Here is a 20,118-nt window from a genome sequence, read left to right as displayed (position 1 = left end):
TTCAGTTGAAGAGTATTGATGATAATGAAGGTGATATCCATTTGATTTATATTGAAATAAAATAGCATACGAAAAACCAGCATATTTTAATTAGTATTAGAAGCTCTTCTATCAATCTATCCAAGTTTTTTTTGCAGGAATCACATGTTTGTTATATATATTTCCTGTACTCGCACTTTTTACAATAATACATAACACTTTCTGTTAAGAAAACAGTAAAAAGTTTATTTCTCTCACATTTGTTTAAAATTTTTGTTATCATGTGTTCCGGCAGCAACGGGCGGGGCTAAGAGATTCATCCCCACTATAGAATTTATCTCAACATGCAGGGCATCCACATCATTGCAGGTGCCCCTCGGTAGTTTTTTTCTTACCTCGTCGTTTTCTGCTGCTTCCGCGTGCGCGATGTAGGGAGTCGAGTCGCTGCCTTCCCTGACCAAAATTTCCACACCGGCTATGAATCCTGACCCAATTATCTCCCCAATTGGCTCCCTCAGGCTGGTCACAATGGGGAGGAAATTAGCAGTAACATCACACACTCCCATACAACTATGCTTATGTGTCACATATTTAATGAAGAGAGAGGTGCTTGTGGTAACTAGCTAAGTTACCGGAACATCACACACTCCAAGAAACAATGAGTCTATAATTTAATAAATACATCGTTGCATGACACTATATAGATGTTCCTACCCACTATGAAGATAGTAACATAGTCTAGGGAAGTGTGTAAGTTACTAGCTTATGTTCTTGCCCATTGTGAGCAGCCTCACCCATGTCCCAATTAACACCCCCTCCTCTCTCCCGCCCATTGATTTCCATAACTGATCCTATTCATCTTCTCTGCATAAATGCTGGAGTAAAAACTGGAACGATTCTCCGCTTTAAGCTTCCATCGGCATCATAGTTTGTTCTCCCTTTAAGTTTTCGTGGACACCACATCTCCTGGTGGTAAATCTCGAGGCGGAGGCGGAGTGTGTAGGCTTCTAGAACCAGTCGGTCGTTGATGGGAGACGCCCGCCTCTGTCACGCAGCCACCGCGCACGGCGCCGCTCTCCTTCTCCTATCTAACTGAGTTCGACAACTGTCTCGTCGTCACCGTTCTTGGTTCGCCATGGCCAGTCATCAATATCTTGACCACACGGTATGCCTCACTCGCCCTACCTTGACATCTGCCGCCGGCTAGACTTGATACATGTGTGCGTAGATTGATCCTATCCCCTAGCGCCATATGCACAAACTCACGCTGCTGGAAAGCCCCAGGAGACCTAAGTGGTTAACTCCTGAAGCAATGAATAAGAGTAGATACTGCCCTGATGTTTGGGTATTGTATCATCAAATCTTTGCGTGAGTGCATATCCTTCCGTGCAGGTTGATTCCCCATATTAATTATTTACTAGCGTTTTCTTAAAACTTTGCTTTGTTTTAGATTGTAAACTCACTGCAGATCCCGCGCAAAAAAAGTAAACTCATTGCAAATTTGCTACTGATCTGATTGGCTCTAGCAGGTTGCGTCAATCATATTACTGAATCCTTTTGAGATAGGCGATGCTAAGATTCACTTGAGATAACTGATGCTCCGCCCTTATTTTAGTAGGATTGCATCAGTTTTGCACAGATTGCAGTATTGTCCATCGCTAAGAAGAACCTCTGAAGAAATTGCTTTACAAAAACGCAAATCTTTTTTGATGGTATGATGCCCATAATATTTTTTGTTGTTCAATGCATCTACTATTTGTAAATACTGGTGTGTGCTGAATGTATTTCTGAATAATCAAAATAACTTGATTTTTGCAGGTAACTTTTTCCTATATTCTGCAGTTGTCTTCCAATCATCTCGATATGTTAATGACATGAGTTACTTTAGCATTTATGTGGACCTAAGAATATTGACAACTATAGGTCTGAACAATTGAAGGAAGATGATAAAAAAGAGTTGAAGGAATATCAACGTATTTTTTGCATCCATTCTCATTAGCCTTCCATGGACCTAAAAGTTGTATTGTGAAACAACATACAAATTGTTTGAAAGTTGTCAAAACTCCAATGGATATACATCAATAGTGAACACTCCTTATTTTTTTCTAACCTATATATTGTGTATTTCTTCCGTATGATTTTGTATTTGTTATTTACGATGAAACTTTGGTGGTTGTGCTATCAAATGCCAATTTCCCGATCTATAGAAGTAAGAACATGTCCTCCTATAATTATCATTATTGATTGTTATTATTTGATTCCTATTGAATTGCTTTATTTCTACACCTTCAGCATGGCTTTGTTCAATTGGTAAGATTTATTTTACTAATCCCTCCTCATTGTCATAGTTGTTTGACTTAAAGTACATGTTGTTTGGAATTGGTTATCCCGACATGCCAAACCAATGCGGGTGGTTGTTTGTTATCCTCACCAGATGAAGATAAAAAAATGTTAGCTATGATGCGGGCAACTTAGAATAATCCACCTCCAAAGAAAAACTCCAATGCCTATTTGAATTATGGAACATCTTTTTGGTCTATGCGTGACATGTTTTGGATTTACAGATGGATGGAGGGGTCAACAGTATTTAGTCGATGGAAACTGAAGCACTAGCTAATGTAAATATTTTATTACAGGAAATCTTTTGTATTTTTCTTTACAGACATGCATTGTTCAATCTAATGAAATGGACTTATGTAGATGAGCGACGACGTGGTTAACAAGTATATTAAAATAATTTATATTTCATTTGTTTAATATATATCATTTTTCCTTACTACATTTTTCGTAACAGCATGTGAGGTACCATCTAGTTATTAAAATGTCGCGCTCTTCATAATAATCGCCATGGGGGCATTAAAGAGACAAGATAATTGTCATGGAGTGCACAAGTTTGACGAAAAATAAATCAGACGCTGGGAAGGGCGTTCGCCAGCATCAGTCTCCTCGCGAACATACATCATGTAACATTTCCATTTGATAGAAAAAAAAACTTTGTTCTCGTCCCCAACCAGCTAATTTTTTTTAAATAATACATTTTTAAATTAATTTTCACAAATATTACGCTTAAAAAAGAATTTTAGAAATAATACACCGTCGGCCCGCTGCGGACCGACTGGGCCTAGTCAGCCCACAACAGGCCGACTGGGTGCACTCGGCCAGTAGCAGGCCGACAGCTGGCCAGCCTGCGACGTGTCGCGCGCGGATTGGGCAGGCCACGTCGCGAGGGGGAGAGAGGAAGCTGTCGGCGCGGTGGTCACGGGGCGAGCCCCTGTCGGCTTATCGCGGGCCGATTGGCCAGCTGCGGGCCGACAGGGTGTGGACCCACCTCACGCGGCAGCAGGCTCCCTGCGTCTTCTTCCTCCTCCCACGCACGCGAGCGTTCTTCTTCTGTTCTTTCCTTCTCCTCTCTGTACACCAAAATTCCCCAATTTCTACACCTAAATGAACCATTTATTTGCGGATTTGGCACCGTGAATGGATTCTACTCAGTTAGGGCAACCAAAAGAGACCTCGATCTACTGATGGGGTAGCTCGTGGCGGTCGTGGTGAGCATTTGGGTGGAGTTTTTTTCCAGCTCATTGGTGGAGCTTGTTGCGGCGGTGGAGGTGGAGGTGGTGGTGGAGAAGCTGGGACAGTGTGGTGGAGGCGGTGGAGGTGAAGCTCCGGCAGTTTGGTGGAGTTTCCCGCTCCGATTCCGGTGATTGAAGGCCGCCGTTCGTCGTTCGCACGCATGCTTCAAGGGTATATTTCAACCAACATTTTTTTCGTAGGTGCTCCGGTAGTATTTGTTAATATGTTTCGATGTGAAATAAATTAGGTGTGTGATTGTTGTTAGTTGCTCCGGTAGTATACGTAAATATATTTAGATGTTAACTAATTAGTTGTGTAAAAATTTGTAGTTGCTCCGGTAGTATACGTAAATATATTTAGATGTTAACTAATTAGTTGTGTAAAAATTTGTAGTTGCTCCGGTAGTATTAGTTGCTCCGTTAATATTCTGTAATATATAGCTAGCTAATATAATAGATATGTCTAATATTTGTTAGTGGGGGTATATTAAGTTGTTGCTTAATACCTGCATTTCGTTGTTGAAAAAAAAAGGTGAGCCGCGATGTCCGATGTAGTGAACTTCAGATTTTTCTATGGTCCTGGTACTGTCCAAACAACTGAGATGGGAGCAGATCTGAGTGAATTTACTCACATAGATGTGCCAATGAGCGCACCTCAAACATGGTCTGTCTGTCAGTTGAAAGAATGGATTGCGGCAAGTTTAGGTCTTGATACTGAAACACACACCGTCGGTGTTCATGCATTGTGGACACGGGCAAGTTCAATAATTTACTTTTATTTGAGGCCGATAGAGCGAGACTCCGAATGGGTGCGGTGGTTACAAGGTTGTGAACGAAGGGGATGCAATCCTGTTGCTTTAGTGCTTCTCGTCGTGAAGGAGGTCACTGCACATGAAGGCGAGGGTGGCTACGATCCTGGTCATAGCAGTGTAGGGAGGCAGTTATCTATGTCAAATGCTGGAGATGATGGTTACGAACAAGGACAGAGCAGTCCGGTAGAAGGAGGAAATGCTTATGGTTATGAACTAGGGCAGAGTAGTCAGGTAAAAGGAGGAAATGCCTATGGTGATTACAATGGCGACGTGGACGCTGACGAGGTAGATGGGCACATGCAGGACCAAATGGAAGAAGAAGACACCGATGTTGAAAGGGGTCATGCCGATGATTCCGACGAGTCAGATGAAGAAGAAAATGCAGAGGAGGTCCCGAATCCTGCATCGTGGAATCATGACTTCTCATCTGCAATGACCGTGAATGATGGACATGATTCAGCCTGGCAATATCACCAGAACAATATTGCGACGGGTGCTATGTATCCGAACAAGCAAGCCCTGAAAGATGCAATAATTAACTGGGCAATGTCCACACAAAGGGTTTTCACAGCTCAGGTGTCCAGTCAGAAATTCCTGACAATGGTATGCAAGAACGCAGATTGTCCCGCCAGGGTGTACGGCTTTCTCCCTAAGTATGGCACAAGTTGGGTGATGACTTAGTTAATCACATTTGTCTTATTCCCTGCATCCCTCAGGATCATGCCAACCTTTCATCGACGCTTATTGCTCGGTTGTTTTACGATGAGATAGTGCAGGGCAAAGCTATAGAAGTGAAGGCAGTCCAGACAAAAGTCTTCGCCAGGTTCAAGTACAGAATCTTATGGCAAGGCTTGGAGGGCTAAGCATGCGGCGCTTGAGAGGAGATTTGGTTCTTATTTTGATGCATATGACTCTGTTGTCCAGCTCCTCCACACCCTGCAGCAGTGGAATCCAGGCACCTATATCGATATCCAAGACATGTTCATGCCAGAGTTCCCAACTGTGAGGGTGTTGCATCGTCTCTTCTTCTCTTTTGGTGTATGCATCGAAACTTTCAGGCATTGCCGACCGGTGATATGTGTTGACGGTACTTTTCTCACAGGCAAGTACAAGGGTCAAATCCTGACAGCCATAGGTCAAGACGGCCAAAATCAAGTCGTCCCACTCGCATTTGCTTTTGTGGAGAGTGAGAACATTGAAAGTTGAACATGGTTCTTCAGGCAGCTGAAAATATCAGTTGTGAAGGAGAAGCCCAATGTGTGCATCCTTCATGACAGGCATGCATGTATACTCAGTGCGATAAGGACACTCACAAACCCAGGCCCTGAGGAACAAGTTCCATGGCAGGACTTGCAGAGCCGTTGGTGCATGCGCCATCTGGGGGCTAATTTCTTCTCGCGGTTTAGAAATAAGAACCTGATGAATCTATTCAAAAAAACTCTGCAAGCAGAACCAGTTATGGAAGTATAATTTGATATGCGACAGACTTAATATGTGCACGCAGAGACACGTGAGGGACAGGAAAGCTGCAAGAGATGCAGCGGTGAGGGCACATGTTGAAGCAGTAGCTGCACAGTTGGCAACAGGAACAGCGGCCGTGGAGGAGGAGCCTGTTGGGCTATGTGACCTGCCAGGCTTTGACCCACCTGGTACTAGGAGAAGGCTTGGGAGGTCGATTAAAACCTTCGAGCAGTGGATAGAGCATGAGCCTCTGGAGAGGTGGTCTTTGCTACATGACACACATGGAGCAAGGTACGGTGTCATGACAACGAACCTCGCAGAAACACACAACTTTGTCCTCAGAGGAAACCGGGCATTGCCACTTACAGCCATCGTTGAGGGTATTTTCTATGGCACCGTCAAGTATTTCAGAGATAGACGTCAAAAAGCAGAGCAACATATCTTCAACAACCCGAATACACGGTACTGTGAAAGAGTCACAAAGTACATGGACAACAAGATGCAAAAAGCTATATCACACACTGTAGTCGCCATCGGTAATCAAGAAAGAAGGTTTGAGGTCCGCTTAGCCAACAACAAATTCGGATGTGCAAATGAGTTTAGGACGCATGAGGTGAAAATTGGTAATGAAGCCTGGCCAACGTGTGAGTGCACATGCAACAAACAAAATTGCTTCACCTACCTTGCTCACATGTACTTGCTGCTTGCGGGCAGCTTGGAATGGACGCAATATCGTTTGTGTCTCCATTTTTTCTGAAAGAGTCTGTCCTCAATACCTGGACAGGTGAGCTGATGGGTTTTCGATCAATGGGTAATTTCAACAGCGTCAACCCCGCTGAAAGGCGTTACATTCCAAACCCAGAGCACATGCATACAAGTGTAGGCAGACAGCAGTGTCAGCACATCCGGAATGATATGGATGAATCTGAAGCAGGAGGTCCGACTAGGCAATGCATTCTATGCAATGAATTTGGCCATAGGGACACTAATTGTCCCACTTTCATCACTGGGCGTGGACGAGGCAATCGGGGAAGAAGAGGAGGTAGAGGCAGTAGAGGAGTAAGGGCGAGAGGAAGAAGCTAAGCTAGCAGTAGTATGTTCTGAATTTGTATTAAGTGTGGCACTATGTTCTGAATTTGTATTAAGTGTGGCACTATGTTCTGAATTTTTATTAAGTGTGGCACTATGTTCTGAATTTGTATTAAGTGTGGCACCATGTTCTGAATTTTTATAAGTGTGACACTATGTTCGGAATTTGTATTTAGTGTTGCGCTATGTTCTGAATTTTTATTAAGTGTGGCACTATGTTCTGATTTTTTTATGTGCAAGAATGTCGGGAATGTGGTTGCTGAATGGGGACATTGATAGGGGTCATCGTGGTGCGATATGGTATGAGCGCAAGCTTGAGCCTCTGGTCACTCGCACTCCTAAGGAAAACTGGATGATACACCCAGGATGGCTTCAGCGATACGTGCTTTATTAATTTGCACACTAACATGCATATTAATGGGAGACACTAACTGAAATGTTCTCTGATGAAGGTTGAAATGGGCCGGCCGTTTACCTTTCGCGCATCTGATTGAGTCTATTCCGGGTGAGAAACGCATCTCCATCGACGGGTCCTTTCTGAGCTGCTTAGTGGACGGTTGGAGGCCAGAGACCCACACGTTTCACTTCCGATAGGGAAAGATGGCTCCTACTCTGGAGGATGTGTCACTTTTGCTCGGACTACCATTGGCAGGTCATGCCATAGGACCGTTGGACGCACCGGCTGGTTGGGAGCGAGCCCTTACACAACGTTTTCATGGTGTTTTTCCGGATGCTCCGGATCCGGTATGGGAGCATCACAGACCTAAATATGAGTGGTTGCTCAATTTCCGGGTAATTTCCCCAACCTCTTATCTTCAAGTTATCGTGCATATGGTTTTAGAGAAAATAACTACGGCTAACTAAAACTTTCTCTTTGCTTAATGCAGATCCAAAACTTCCGGGCGCCGTTGACCGCGGAACAGATCACTCGGAGCCTGGAGGCCTACTTGATGTAGCTTTTCGGCAAGGTGATGTTCACAGAAAACCATGTCACCACTATTAGCACGCTCTACATCCCTATGGCACTCGAGATAGCGAGCGCTCAAACGGCGGATCAGATCAGACAGAGGAGTTGGGGTTCCGCGGTCTTAGCGGCTACATACCGAGGTATGTGCAACGGTTGCCAGCTTACATCGAGAAAGCCAGCCCTTCTTGGATGCCCTCTATTCCTACAGCTATGGTCGTGGGAGAGGTTCTCTATAGGGCGCCAGATGTACGTGTTCGTGAGCCTATAGACGCCATGTTTGATGCTGACGGCATCGACATGCCTACTTTTGGTCTGTGTTGGACACGTCGCGAGGTATGCACCGTGTTACAGTTTAATGCAATTTTTTTCTGCACAAGAGATAGTTCGATGCTAGCGGCTACTAACTTTTGTTTTCTGCAGCGACGCTTTGCTAGTGATCAGACCAGGAAGGCATACACAGCGTTGAACGAGAAGTTCGATGCGTACACCGGGGTCATCTGGCAGCCCTACACGGAAGCAGCCATACAAGCGAGATACCCTGGTGGTCTGTCTATGCTATGCACAAGGGACCGAGATTACTGGATGACAAAATCAAAGATCATCTTCGATGTCTTCATCGAGGAGATGGCACAATAGAGGGTTATGAGGCAATTTGGTCTTCTGCAGTTGGAGCTGCCTCCCCCTATAAAGAACCCGGTGCCAGCATACATCCATAGGTATTAACTAGTTTTTCAATGTTGCATTATCTTTCATAGTACTCCATTTGAAGCTTTAGGTAATTGTTGAACACACACCACAATTTTAGGACGACAAAGAAGGGCATGACCAGGACAACTGCTGACTGGTTAGTTAGACTAGAGCCGTATGTTATAGAATAGGAGACAGCAAACACACATCTATGGCACGAGAATCACAATTTTGATCTCAATGAATTCAATCTCTATCTGCGGCGCTACATGACCGGAACACGGTTACGCATCGTTGAGCACTCCCGCCCAGAGGAGATACCGGATCCTACTCCGTCGGATATGTACCCGAGCTATGACACTTCGGGCTCTAGGCAGTACGCGGCAAGATATATTTTCTTTAAGTAATGTAGTCACATACTTTGACGTGCAAGAGACATACATTATTAATCGTCATGGAAATTTGCAGGCTACCTTAACACACGAACTCTATGAGGACGTGACCACCTTTGGACGATCACTGTCATCTGGACCTCTTCTTCAACACCGTCCAGTGCTACAGCCCTTCTTGGAACGAATTCAGAACAAGATACGGACTATGTACGAGGCTATCACGTGCACCCGGAGAACCAACGTTGTTCAGCACCAGCAGCAGCAGTCGCGTCACTCCATGCACCGACATCAACCACGTCCATGTCTAGCACATCAGCCGACAACCAGGCCACCCCGTCCTGACCAACCTGGCAGTTCAACGTGGCAGCAACCACAACACTATGGTCCCACGTCGGGCTTCGTGTTTTCTCCACAGCCACAGCATCACGGTCCCTTGTCGAGCTTCGTGTTTTCTCCACAGCCACAACAGCACAGTCCCTCGTCGAGCTTCGTGTTTGAGCCAGAGCAGCCGTCACAACCAACAGGTAAGTGTCTTCATTTTTATTGTTTTCAATATTAATTGAGGCGACCTCATTCTTCATGACTAAACGTTCCATTGTGCAGGAGTCTACGGATATCATGCGTCTATGTCAGCATCACATGATACGTGGGGGAGTGATCAAAATCCCGAGGAGAATATACATGCTCAGATGTCGCAACACACCCAGTGGATGAACATGTATTCGACTCCTCCACCAGGCCCCACACAGGATACACAGCATGACCAGGGAGAGTCTGAAATTCCTCCTCGTAATATTAGGCCACCTAACAGGTTGGGATGGTCGCCGCTTCCAGATCCGCCTCCCCGCTAGGCCAGACGTCGTCACTGACGCTTTCATCTATCAGTAGAGACATGACCATCTACTTATGTATGAGACTTATGTCTATTCTATGTATGAGACAAATGACTATGTACTTATGTATGAGACATATGCCTACTCTATTTTAGTACTCTGTTATCCGAACTACAACATCATATTTAGATAGAACATAATGCTCGTACAACAAGACAGTATAAACAACTAGATAGAACTACATCTAAATTAACGGTACGTACGACTAAACTTACAACATACATCATAAAAACTACATGAAGTCATCATCGTTATCCTCCGTCGATGCAGAACTCTTGCCCTTCGAGGATGCAGAACTCTTACCCTTGGACGATGCAGAACTCTTGCCCTTCGAGGATGCAGTACTCTTGCCCTTGGACGATGCAAAACTCTCTTTGACGATGCAGAACCCGGAAGCGGCAGCATGAAGATATCATCTTCATCCTCGCTCTCCTCAGTCCATTAAAATGTATGCTTTTCTGCAGTCCTTCTGAAAGTTTCACTCTCCGGCTCCACTACCTTCTTCCACCTTGCATGCAACCTAAGAAGTTCTATACGTACCTCCTCATAGGTCCTTTCAGGCCACCCAGACACACGTAATTCGTGAGCCAACTCATTCATTATGGTGTCACTACCGGTGAGTTCGTCTCATGGAACTATCATATTTGTCCATCCTGAAATCGGTAGCTAGCCTCAGAAGAGTCCTGCTCATCTCAGGGTGAAAACTACGATCGAAAGGATAATGGGACATCTCAACTACACTACACTGGAATGCTTATCCTCCTTTGTCTGAAGGGGGTTTTATAGGCAGGGATGAGAAAATGGCGGGAAAGAACGACTGCGGTATGGCGGGAAACGATTGGCGGGAAACGGGTGACGGGAAAGAGTTGACGCGAACATATGGCGGGAAACGGGTGACGGGAAAGAGTTGGCGCGAACATATGGCGGGAAAATATTGCGGGGAAAGGGTTGCACGAAATACGTCATAGTTTATAAAAAAAATCCGGGGATCGTTCAGGACAAAAATGGTGGCATGCACCTGTCGGCCCACAGCAGGCCAATTAGTCCATGTCGGCCCACAGCAGGCCATATCGGCCCTGAATTGGTGGCCGATAGGCCAATCGGCCAGCTGCAAGCCGATAGGATCTCAGTCGGCCTGCTGTGGGCCGACTAGGTCCACTCGGCCTGCTGCGGGCCGACGATGTATTATTTTTGAAATTATTTTTTAGGCGTAATATTTGTGCAAATTAATAAAAAATGTATTATTTAAAAAAAATTAGCCCCCAACCAACCAGCGCACGAGTGAGTCGTCGGACCCGAGGGAACGAGATCCTCTAACATCACGAAGAGATGTCAGGGAAGCTACAGTACCCTGACATCCCTTCTTCACATCCATATGATTAAGCCTAAAATAACTTGAATTAATTTGCAAATTACAAATCTACTATATGCAATTATAAAAATTACATACAAACAAAATTATGATGCAATAAAATTAATTTCGGAATTTATTTTCTATAAACAGTAATTGCGCACAGTGTTTTTGTTACGGTGCCTGTGATATTCCTTCTTTATTTTACACTGAGATTACACTATAGATTCATGATATCTCTTCATGTTAGAGGATCCGTTCCCGAACCCGAACCCGAGCGCACGCAACCAACCGGCTCACTTGCCACACGCAGCAACCAACAACGACCACGACCACAACCCTCCTTCCCCAAGCCTTCCAGAACATCCCCGTCCCATCCCGACACGCCTCCGAACCTTCCACGAAACCCTCCCCGCCGTCGGCCACGTTGCCCGGTTCCCCATCCGACGGCCCAGGAAACCCGGATCCGCTACCACAAACCTCTCCCCACTCGGCTCGAGAAGCTTCCGCCACCAGTATTATTATTTTCTTAATCCGACTTAAACTAATCCTCTCCGTTTTTATATACGCGCGCGCGTCCCCCGGCTGGTCTCTGTGCTCTCTCTTTCGCCGCTCCTCCCAGATCCGCGCGTGCGTTCCTGTTCCCGTTCCTTTCCGGCGGCGTCGTCGTCTTCCTCCAGATTCGACTCGAATCTCTTCGACTCGACGATTTCCTAAGCGATAATGGCGGAGGTAAACGCTCGTCCCTTCCCCTTCACTCCCAATTCGTTGTTGGTGTTGTTGTTCGGTACGGCGCCGCTCGCAATCGATCGAATTAGTCCGGGATCTGACGATGCTCGCCTGATTGTCGCCGACGGCAGGAGGGGCACAAGGTGGCGCTCAACGTGTACGACCTCAGCAACGGCCTCGCGCGCCAGCTCTCCACCTCCTTCCTCGGCAAGCCCATCGAGGCCATCTGGTGAGTCCACCTTGCCCCCTCTGAGATTTCCCCTCTCGATTCGATTGATCCGAAAAAGACGCGATTTTGACCCGGTCCGCGCACCGATCGATCCCGGCAGGCACACGGGCGTGGTGGTGTACGGCAACGAGTACTTCTTCGGGGGCGGGATCCAGGCGGCGCCGGCGGGGGCCACGCAGTACGGCCGCCCCGTGCGGGTCGTCGACCTGGGCGTCACCCACCTGCCCCGCGAGGTCTTCGAGGACTACCTCCGCGACATCGCGCCGCGCTACACCGCCGCCACCTACAGCCTGCTCACCCACAACTGCAACAACTTCAGCAACGAGGTCGCGCAGTTCCTCGTCGGCGCCGGGATCCCCGACTACATCCTCAACCTGCCCAACGAGGTCATGTCCAGCCCCATGGGCGCCATGATCATGCCCATGATCCAGAACCTCGAGGCCACGCTCAGGAACAACGCCGCGCCCCAGACCACGCAGTTCGTGCCCACTCCGGCCTCGGTCTCTGTGCCGCAGCCGGCGGCGGCCAGCAAGACACCTGCTGCCCCTACGAGTTCTACAACTGCTGCTGCTGCTAGTGCGGCGCCCGTTGGCTCTTCTTCCAAGAAAGAAGAAGAGAAGAAGGTCGAGAAGCAGACTCCGGAGAAAGCCGCCGCTGCAGCAGCGCCCACTGTGGCCGACCATCTCGGCAGCGCGAGGGGGAAGGTGCAGGAGGAGGTGATGAGGGAGTTTGCGGCGCTCATGGCCAGTGGCACGCTGCGGGCAAGTGAGGCAGCGGCGCTGGCCATGCGCCGGGTCATGGAGCGCCACGGCGACGGCGCCAGTATGCAGGCCTAGTGACCTGAGACTATTTTACACACGTTTGATCTTTGATGCAATTGCAAACTGATAGTAATTGGGAACGGTTGCTTACTTGTATTGCAGCATGGAACTCACTCAATTTTATTTGTCCGATTTGTTTTGATGGTATGGAATTATATGCCTATATGGTTTCTTCAATGCTAGATTTCTTGGTTCACTGCTAAATTGGAGTTTATCGAGGTTAAGATTATTCTGCTAAGGAAATATATGCTGTACAAAGTCCTGATAGAATATCTGGATTAGCAGCAACGTCATGTATGACTCTCAACAATGCCGATTCAATCAGCAGCAGTAGTAGTACGCAACCCTTCCATGCAATTTTTGCTTGGTTGTTTCGTCCTCGTATTCTAAAAGAGTGGGGAAATGTAGGAACGCACACATTATGCTTGCTCGTACACATTATCATAAACCTGATGTGAGTGTACATGGTCACATGCGTGACACCACTGCAAAGTTGGATGAACTTGTAGGTACAGTGCAAGCGCATATTTTTTTCCATATAAATTGGTGAGTGGATGGGCAGAGTCATGATGTAGTTTTAGGAGAACTTAACAATACTGAACTAGTTTCATAGAATGTTTGGGTCATTCTATTTGGCTCCAAGCACAAAATGCCTGTGCAAGTTTGTTAGCGAGAAACAAACACTAAGAGAGACGATTATTGTAGTATTTGTCCAAATTTGAAATAGTTTTTGTCACAACCCAACTTACTATATGCATTTTGTGTGTTTGGTTGATAGTGATCATCAACATTGTAATATGGTGGTGATTCACGTTCAACATTAGCAAAAAAAAAAGTGGTGGAAACCGACATCTTTATTTTTCTCATCATTTTGTTGTCAAATTGTGACCCAATGCACTGCTAATTGGACTGCCGTATGACATCTGGGTGATAGGAGATTACAATTTTGGGCTTTTGTTAGCCATGCGTCTTGTCATGGAGCGCCATGGCGACGGCGCTAGTATGCAGGCCTAGTGACCTTGAACTATTTTACACACGTTTGATCTTTGATGCAATTGCAAACTGATAGTAATTGGGAACGGTTGCTTACTTGTATTGCAGCATGGAAATCAATTTTATTTTTCTGATTTGTTTTGATGGTATGGAATTATATGCCTATGTGGTTTCTTCAATGCTAGATTTCTTGGTTCACTGCTAAATTGGGTTTTATCAGAGGTTAAGATCATTACGCTGAGGAAAATATGACTGTCAATAATGTTGCCAAATTCAATCAGCAGTAGGAGTAGTAAGCAGGGCAACTCTTCCATGCAATTTTTGCTTCGCTCTACGGACGAAAGTGCCATACTTGGTCCCCAGTCATGCGTTGAAAAAGTGAAAATGTAGGAACACACATATTTTGCTTCCTCCTGAACAATATCATAAACCTTATGTGGGTGTCCATTGGCACATGTTGGATGATCTAGTAGGTACAGTGCAAAGGTATCTTTTTTCCATATAAATTGGTGAGCGGATGGGCAGAGTCAGGCATGACCCAAGCCATCTGCAGTTTCCTGTTTTTTTTTTCTTATCATGGTTGATAGTTGCCACAGGTGCCAAAACTAATATGCAACTGAAGTAGGGATATTGGGGAAGAACAAACAAGCATGCCCCTGCTACATGCTAAGGACCCCTGTTAGCGCAAAACAATCACCGGGAGATCTGGGGTTACTTTTTTTCCAAGCATTCCGGGCCGTCAGATGGGTCCAATCAACAGTTGAAATTTCATTATATTGCTCGGATTTAAACTTTCAAATTGCTACACTATATATAGTACTCCCTCTGTCCCATTAGATACATCCGTTTGAGCAACACTAATATGGGACGAAGGGAGTAGTATAGATATGCATTTTGTGTGTTTGACTGATTATTGATCAGCATTGTAGGATAGTGGTGATTCCCTCTAAACATATATGGTTTTGGACTTTTGGTTGAAAGCTGCATACAAATTACCTACTCCCTCCGAATGACTAACTTTTTACTGAATGAACTGCTAAATGTACTACGTTCACTACTAGATTGGATTTGATGTGATGCTAAGATTATTTAGAACATGTAGACTAGTGGGAAGCTCAACAATGTAGCCAAATTCTATTGGAGTATGTCCATATGGGTCAATGCTCAGTGGATCAGCCATACTTGCACTACTAGAAAAAGGCCTATTAGTGGCGCACCAGTTTTGCCTACTAATGGCGCACTACTGGTGCGCCACTAGTACCACGGCATTAGTATTTTTTTACTAATGGCGCATCACTGGTGCGCCATTAGTATACCAGATACTAATGGCGCACCTGAAGTGCGTCATTAGTAATATTTTTTTTTAATATACTAATGGCGCACCTGAAGTGCATCATTAGTAATAATTTTTTTTCAATTTTTTTTAAAAATTTAATTTTTTTATTTTTTTTTTCTTAATCTCGGGTCAATATGCTTAATCTCAGGTCAAATCGTACTCCGTGGTCAAATTTCTCAAAAAGTCACCCATCCTCACACTACTCCAACCCAAGCATGCTTAACTTCAGAGTTCTATCCAACCCCAACACCAGCTCACTTCACAGGCACTTGTTGATATATCTAGCATATCAATCCTATTAAACCTTGTTGATGTTTAGGACTTTGTTCATGTTCATGAGTGTGATGAAATTTTGAAAAAAATATTTCAAACTTCCGTTCATATTACGTATCATATTTTGAAAAAAAATCCCGAAAAAAATTGAAACTATTTTTTTTCTGTTACTAGTGGCGCACCTAGCCTACGGTGCGCCACTAGTAAGTTTGAATTTTTTTGAATTTTTTTGCCTTCAGATCTTAAAAGCCCCGTAACTTTTTTCTGTTAGGTTTTTGAGGATTTTGAAAATGTTTAACGGGTTCCCCAGTTAAATTCAGATGTAACTTCTTGAGTAGATGATTTTTCATATAGAAAACTTTTTAATCCGAGTTCATATGCAAAAGTTATGCCCATTTTATAAATTCCAGAGAGATTTTGCAAATAAAGTCAAAATTCATATTTGTAAATTTTTCCAACAACTAGACCACATATCACATGGAAAACTAATTTTCTTTTATTTTTTTGACATTTTCATCATTTTCTTTTATTTTTTTAAACTGAAAAGGCAGTCGGGGGGGGGGGGGGGGTGTGCATGCGAGGGAATTTTTGGGCCAAGTTAGTAATGACGCACCATGGGAGTGGTGCATCATTACTAGTTGAACTAGTAATGGCGCACCACTCCCACGGTGCACCATTACTAGTTTTTAAAAAATATTAAAAAAATTACTAGTGGCGCACCGTGGATGTGGTGCGCCATTACTAGTTTAACTAGTAATGGCGCAGTATCCTCTGGTGCGTCATTACTAGTTTTGAAAAAAAATATAAAAAAATCTTGTTACTAATGGCGCACCGTCACTACAAGGATCTTGGTCTATTGCAACAAAATCGTTTGTTGCAATACATCTTGTTTCGTGGCAATAAGTACCTATTGCCACGAAACGACATTCGTTGGGAGCCGTTGCGACTGGACGCATGGTAATAGGTTATTACCAAAAAAAAGCAATCGTGGCAATAATGTGTGCTATTGCAACATCCATGCAGAAAGTTACCACATGTTTTCCCGTGGCAACACTCACCTGATGCCACAATTTAATTTGTGGAGATAGACTTAATGCAACATGTAACGAATCATGGCGACTGATATCTCGTAGCGATAGAGATTTGTGGCAACAACCTATGCCAACGACGGCCGTTTCGTGGCGCATTACTTTTCCGTGGCGATAGTCAATTGTGGTAATAAACTATGGCAACAATCCTTGTTTTTGTGGCATTAGGCATGTTGCCACGACCCACTGCACTTGTGGCAATACACTATGGCAACAATCCTTGTTTTCGTGGCATTAGGCATGTTGCCACGACCCATTGCACTTGTGGCATTAACTTATGGCAACAAATATTCCAGTCATCGTAACAGAAAATTGCAACATACTTTTGGTGGTGATAAATAGGTATCACAACAGGTAAAATCTTTGTAGCGAGAAAATATTGTGACAATATTCAAAACCATATGTATGATATGTAGATTCATAAAATTCATAATTTCTCATAGCAAACATCCATCAAATGAAACTCAAATGTAATTTAGCCATCCTAATTAACTACGAAGACTAAACTGTTCATGATGTAGAGTCTAGTCCAGCTAGTTCTTTGGATCCTGCAATCAAGAAATAAAAAGAGTTCTAGTTAATGAGTCATGTAAAGTGAGCTTAGATATAGGGAAGGACAACATGACAAAATTACCTTGTTCAGTGGTTGTCTTAGATCCCATAGTGGACGAAGCTTTAGCTGCTCCCAATGCTTCATAACAAAATGACAACTCTTATTTTCCCTTCTTCATCTTGGAGCAATGTAAGTAGGATTGTTCAGGAAACACTTTTTCTGTTGCACCAATCAATGTAATGATACAACAGTAGCATGTAAAGTGATAATATGATAGATAGATGGCATCTTGACTTTAATAACTATTCCATACATTGGTTCTGTTTCGTCTCCCGTGATACTCAACAACTAGACTCACATCTGACAGATGCAATGTTGGAAGGACTGAAACTAAGAATTCGAACTATATACAAAATGCATGGATTTGTGTAATCTGAATAAAACAAATTCAATACAGAATAGACGGGTTGACATACTTGCTACTTCCTCTTGCTGCTTGGATAACTTTGTAGTCCAATATGCTTTGTCCAACGTTTAGACTTTCCCCTTCAAAGACACATTGTCTCCGAAAGTTGGAAGATTCTATATTTTATATCCCTTATCTTTTGAGAAAATATATGTGAGTGAACCTGAATGTGGATGTATAAGAGAAGTATGAAACCACAAAAAATGCAATAATGCATACTTACATGCAAGGCAACCATTATCTTTCTAACTTCTAAACGACAATATATTAATACAACCATGTCTAATCTCAACTTTCTAGAAATCCAATGATAGCAAGCTTGTTAGGAAAGAAACATATGATTAGTTTTAGGACAAATGGCCAAGTTTTTATAGAACTGGAATGTAACAGCAATATTAAATGGAGTGGCACAATTGGAAATAGTAGCACTTCAAAGAGTTATAGATCATCTAGTTTGTTCTGCTCATAAGCCCAATTACAATTAACCATATTATTAATACATGAGCAGCAACTATAACATTAAAAGTGTAGGCTTTACTAGAGAATATTTGTGACATGTAATTACCTCATATATTCACAATTATGTTAGCAAAAGATCAACACACCTTAATTTCTACATTATTATTGAAAACCTGAAGGTTGTTTCTTCTAGTATATATTGACACCGAGACATGCCTTAATATCTCATCTTACAAATTTCCATCTTGACGTAGAAACTAAAACAATCTGGTATTGTAAACTGTACAAAAACATATCACTACCTTAAATGTCAAATTTACATCTTTTGCGCAACTATCTCCTACAACACTTAATCAGCATCATCATTCTCACACAAATTTTACATGGATTCCACTTCCATGTGGTGGAGAATGGAAGATACTTGTCGCATGGAAGATATATATACATTAGTAGAAATATATGATTGCATCAATCAATACCAACCCATCGAACGTTCTAGCTCGCTGATGACGATTCGCCGACTTGGCCCCATTCCTACGCGAGTACTTTTCGGCATGGGGCGACCATGATGACGACAAAGGATGGCAATTCCTCTTTGACATGATCCTGCACAAAGGAAACTCCATCTGTATTAATTGATTAACAATGAATCAACGTACACAATAGTTAGAAAGCTAACCATCAGACTGATCGGTTCTTGCTAGATACAACACACTACGCATGCACGCTGAATTGCTGGACTAATTAGAGACTTATTAGTACTACCCCGACATGTAAAAAGTACCGCATCCAACACACGACGGTATAGCCTATAAATACATTAACATGCATCCATGGCGTGCATAATGTTTTTTCTATGCACATGAATCTGAGCCCGTCGTCTGTGATAGAAACTGCTTCTAGGCTGCCACTTGTCCTGTGATGCCGGCGACGGGACTGCTCATCCTTGAACGTGCAGCAGCAGCCAGGCGTGAGTGGACCTGAAGGCATTATCGCCACCCCACCAAGGACAATCCCAGCAGCACTAACATCGGAGTTAAACAGAGATCGAAAGCCTATAGCTATGTCAACAGCGGATGGAAAAGCCAAAAAAATGACTTTGGACTAACCGTATTCCCTTACAGATAGGTCTGATGGAGATCTGAAGCTCCATGAGTTCTTGGCCTCGATGAAGGCCACTGATGCAGGCTTCCTCGCCGAGACCCGCGTCACCAGTGCGCCGTCTCTGGAGCTCCATGCAGCGTCTATTGTGGACAAGGACGAAGAGATTGGCGGCCTTGCTATGAGAGAAGGGCGACTCACCGTCTTTGACGGATCTGGACGGCGCTGCAATGAGTATGCGATCCAGGAGGCTCGAGGAGGAGTAGGAGGGATGCGGGGCGGCGACGATGGGATGGGGGCGGCGCACGGAGTGGGAGAAGGGACGGGGTTAGGTCTTTGTGTTCGATGCAGGGTTAAATCGATCGAAATTTGACACCCCGCGTAAGGCACTGAGAATTTTGCCTCCCCGCGCGCTCCGCCCTCGCTAATCTTTTCATATTGATATTTTGTCCTCCATTGGCGGCTGATGGGCCTGCTTCATTTTGGCCCCACGTGACATAGTCTATGCAAAATTTTATTAGAAATCCCAGTTTTATAACATTATTACATAGACTTACGATAAAAAAATTATAACTACAGTAATAAAAGAACACAAACACTTAAATGAACCTTGAAAACCATAGAAAAATTAGAGTCAGAATTTTTTAGCTCACAAATAATTGATTTTCCCAACCATCTTGTGTATATGACCTAAGCTTGTACATATGTTCTAAAATGTAATTATCTTATTTATTTTTAAATTTTATTTGAGTTATAAATTGTTATTGTGGTAGAAACAACGATACACACATAATCGCAACATAATCCAGTATCCTAAATAGTTCATCCCCACCATATGATTTTGGTGTGTACAATGGGTGGGTTTCT

The 20,118-nt window shown here is 44.0% G+C and overlaps 1 protein-coding gene and 2 pseudogenes across 1 annotated transcript; all 3 read left to right on the top strand.

Moving 5' to 3' along the window:
• The first annotated feature begins 4,093 nt into the window (after positions 1–4,093).
• LOC147966634 (uncharacterized) lies at positions 4,094–6,907 on the top strand (annotated as a pseudogene).
• Positions 6,908–7,884: 977 nt separating this feature from the next.
• LOC147966633 (serine/threonine-protein phosphatase 7 long form homolog) lies at positions 7,885–8,603 on the top strand (annotated as a pseudogene).
• A 3,102-nt stretch (positions 8,604–11,705) lies between these two features.
• LOC125515391 (PPPDE putative thiol peptidase family protein) lies at positions 11,706–13,159 on the top strand. Its single transcript, XM_048680857.2, has 3 exons — positions 11,706–11,935; positions 12,064–12,161; positions 12,262–13,159. The coding sequence occupies exons 1-3, from the start codon at positions 11,927–11,929 to the stop codon at positions 12,995–12,997; spliced, it is 843 nt and encodes a 280-aa protein (XP_048536814.1). The 5' UTR covers positions 11,706–11,926; the 3' UTR covers positions 12,998–13,159.
• Positions 13,160–20,118: the final 6,959 nt, after the last annotated feature.

Source organism: Triticum urartu, chromosome 6A, assembly GCF_056163025.1.
Source record: "Triticum urartu cultivar PI428250 chromosome 6A, HENAU_Tu73, whole genome shotgun sequence".
NCBI lineage: Eukaryota > Viridiplantae > Streptophyta > Magnoliopsida > Poales > Poaceae > Triticum > Triticum urartu.
Note: the sequence above shows the minus strand (reverse complement) of the source record. Positions and strands in the feature narration are given on the sequence as shown.

Bases quoted from the DNA above. Each gene is read 5' to 3' on its own strand.
- LOC125515391 (XM_048680857.2), top strand. The intron at 12,162-12,261 runs GTGAGTCCACCT...CGATCCCGGCAG, and splicing joins AAGCCCATCGAGGCCATCTG to GCACACGGGCGTGGTGGTGT.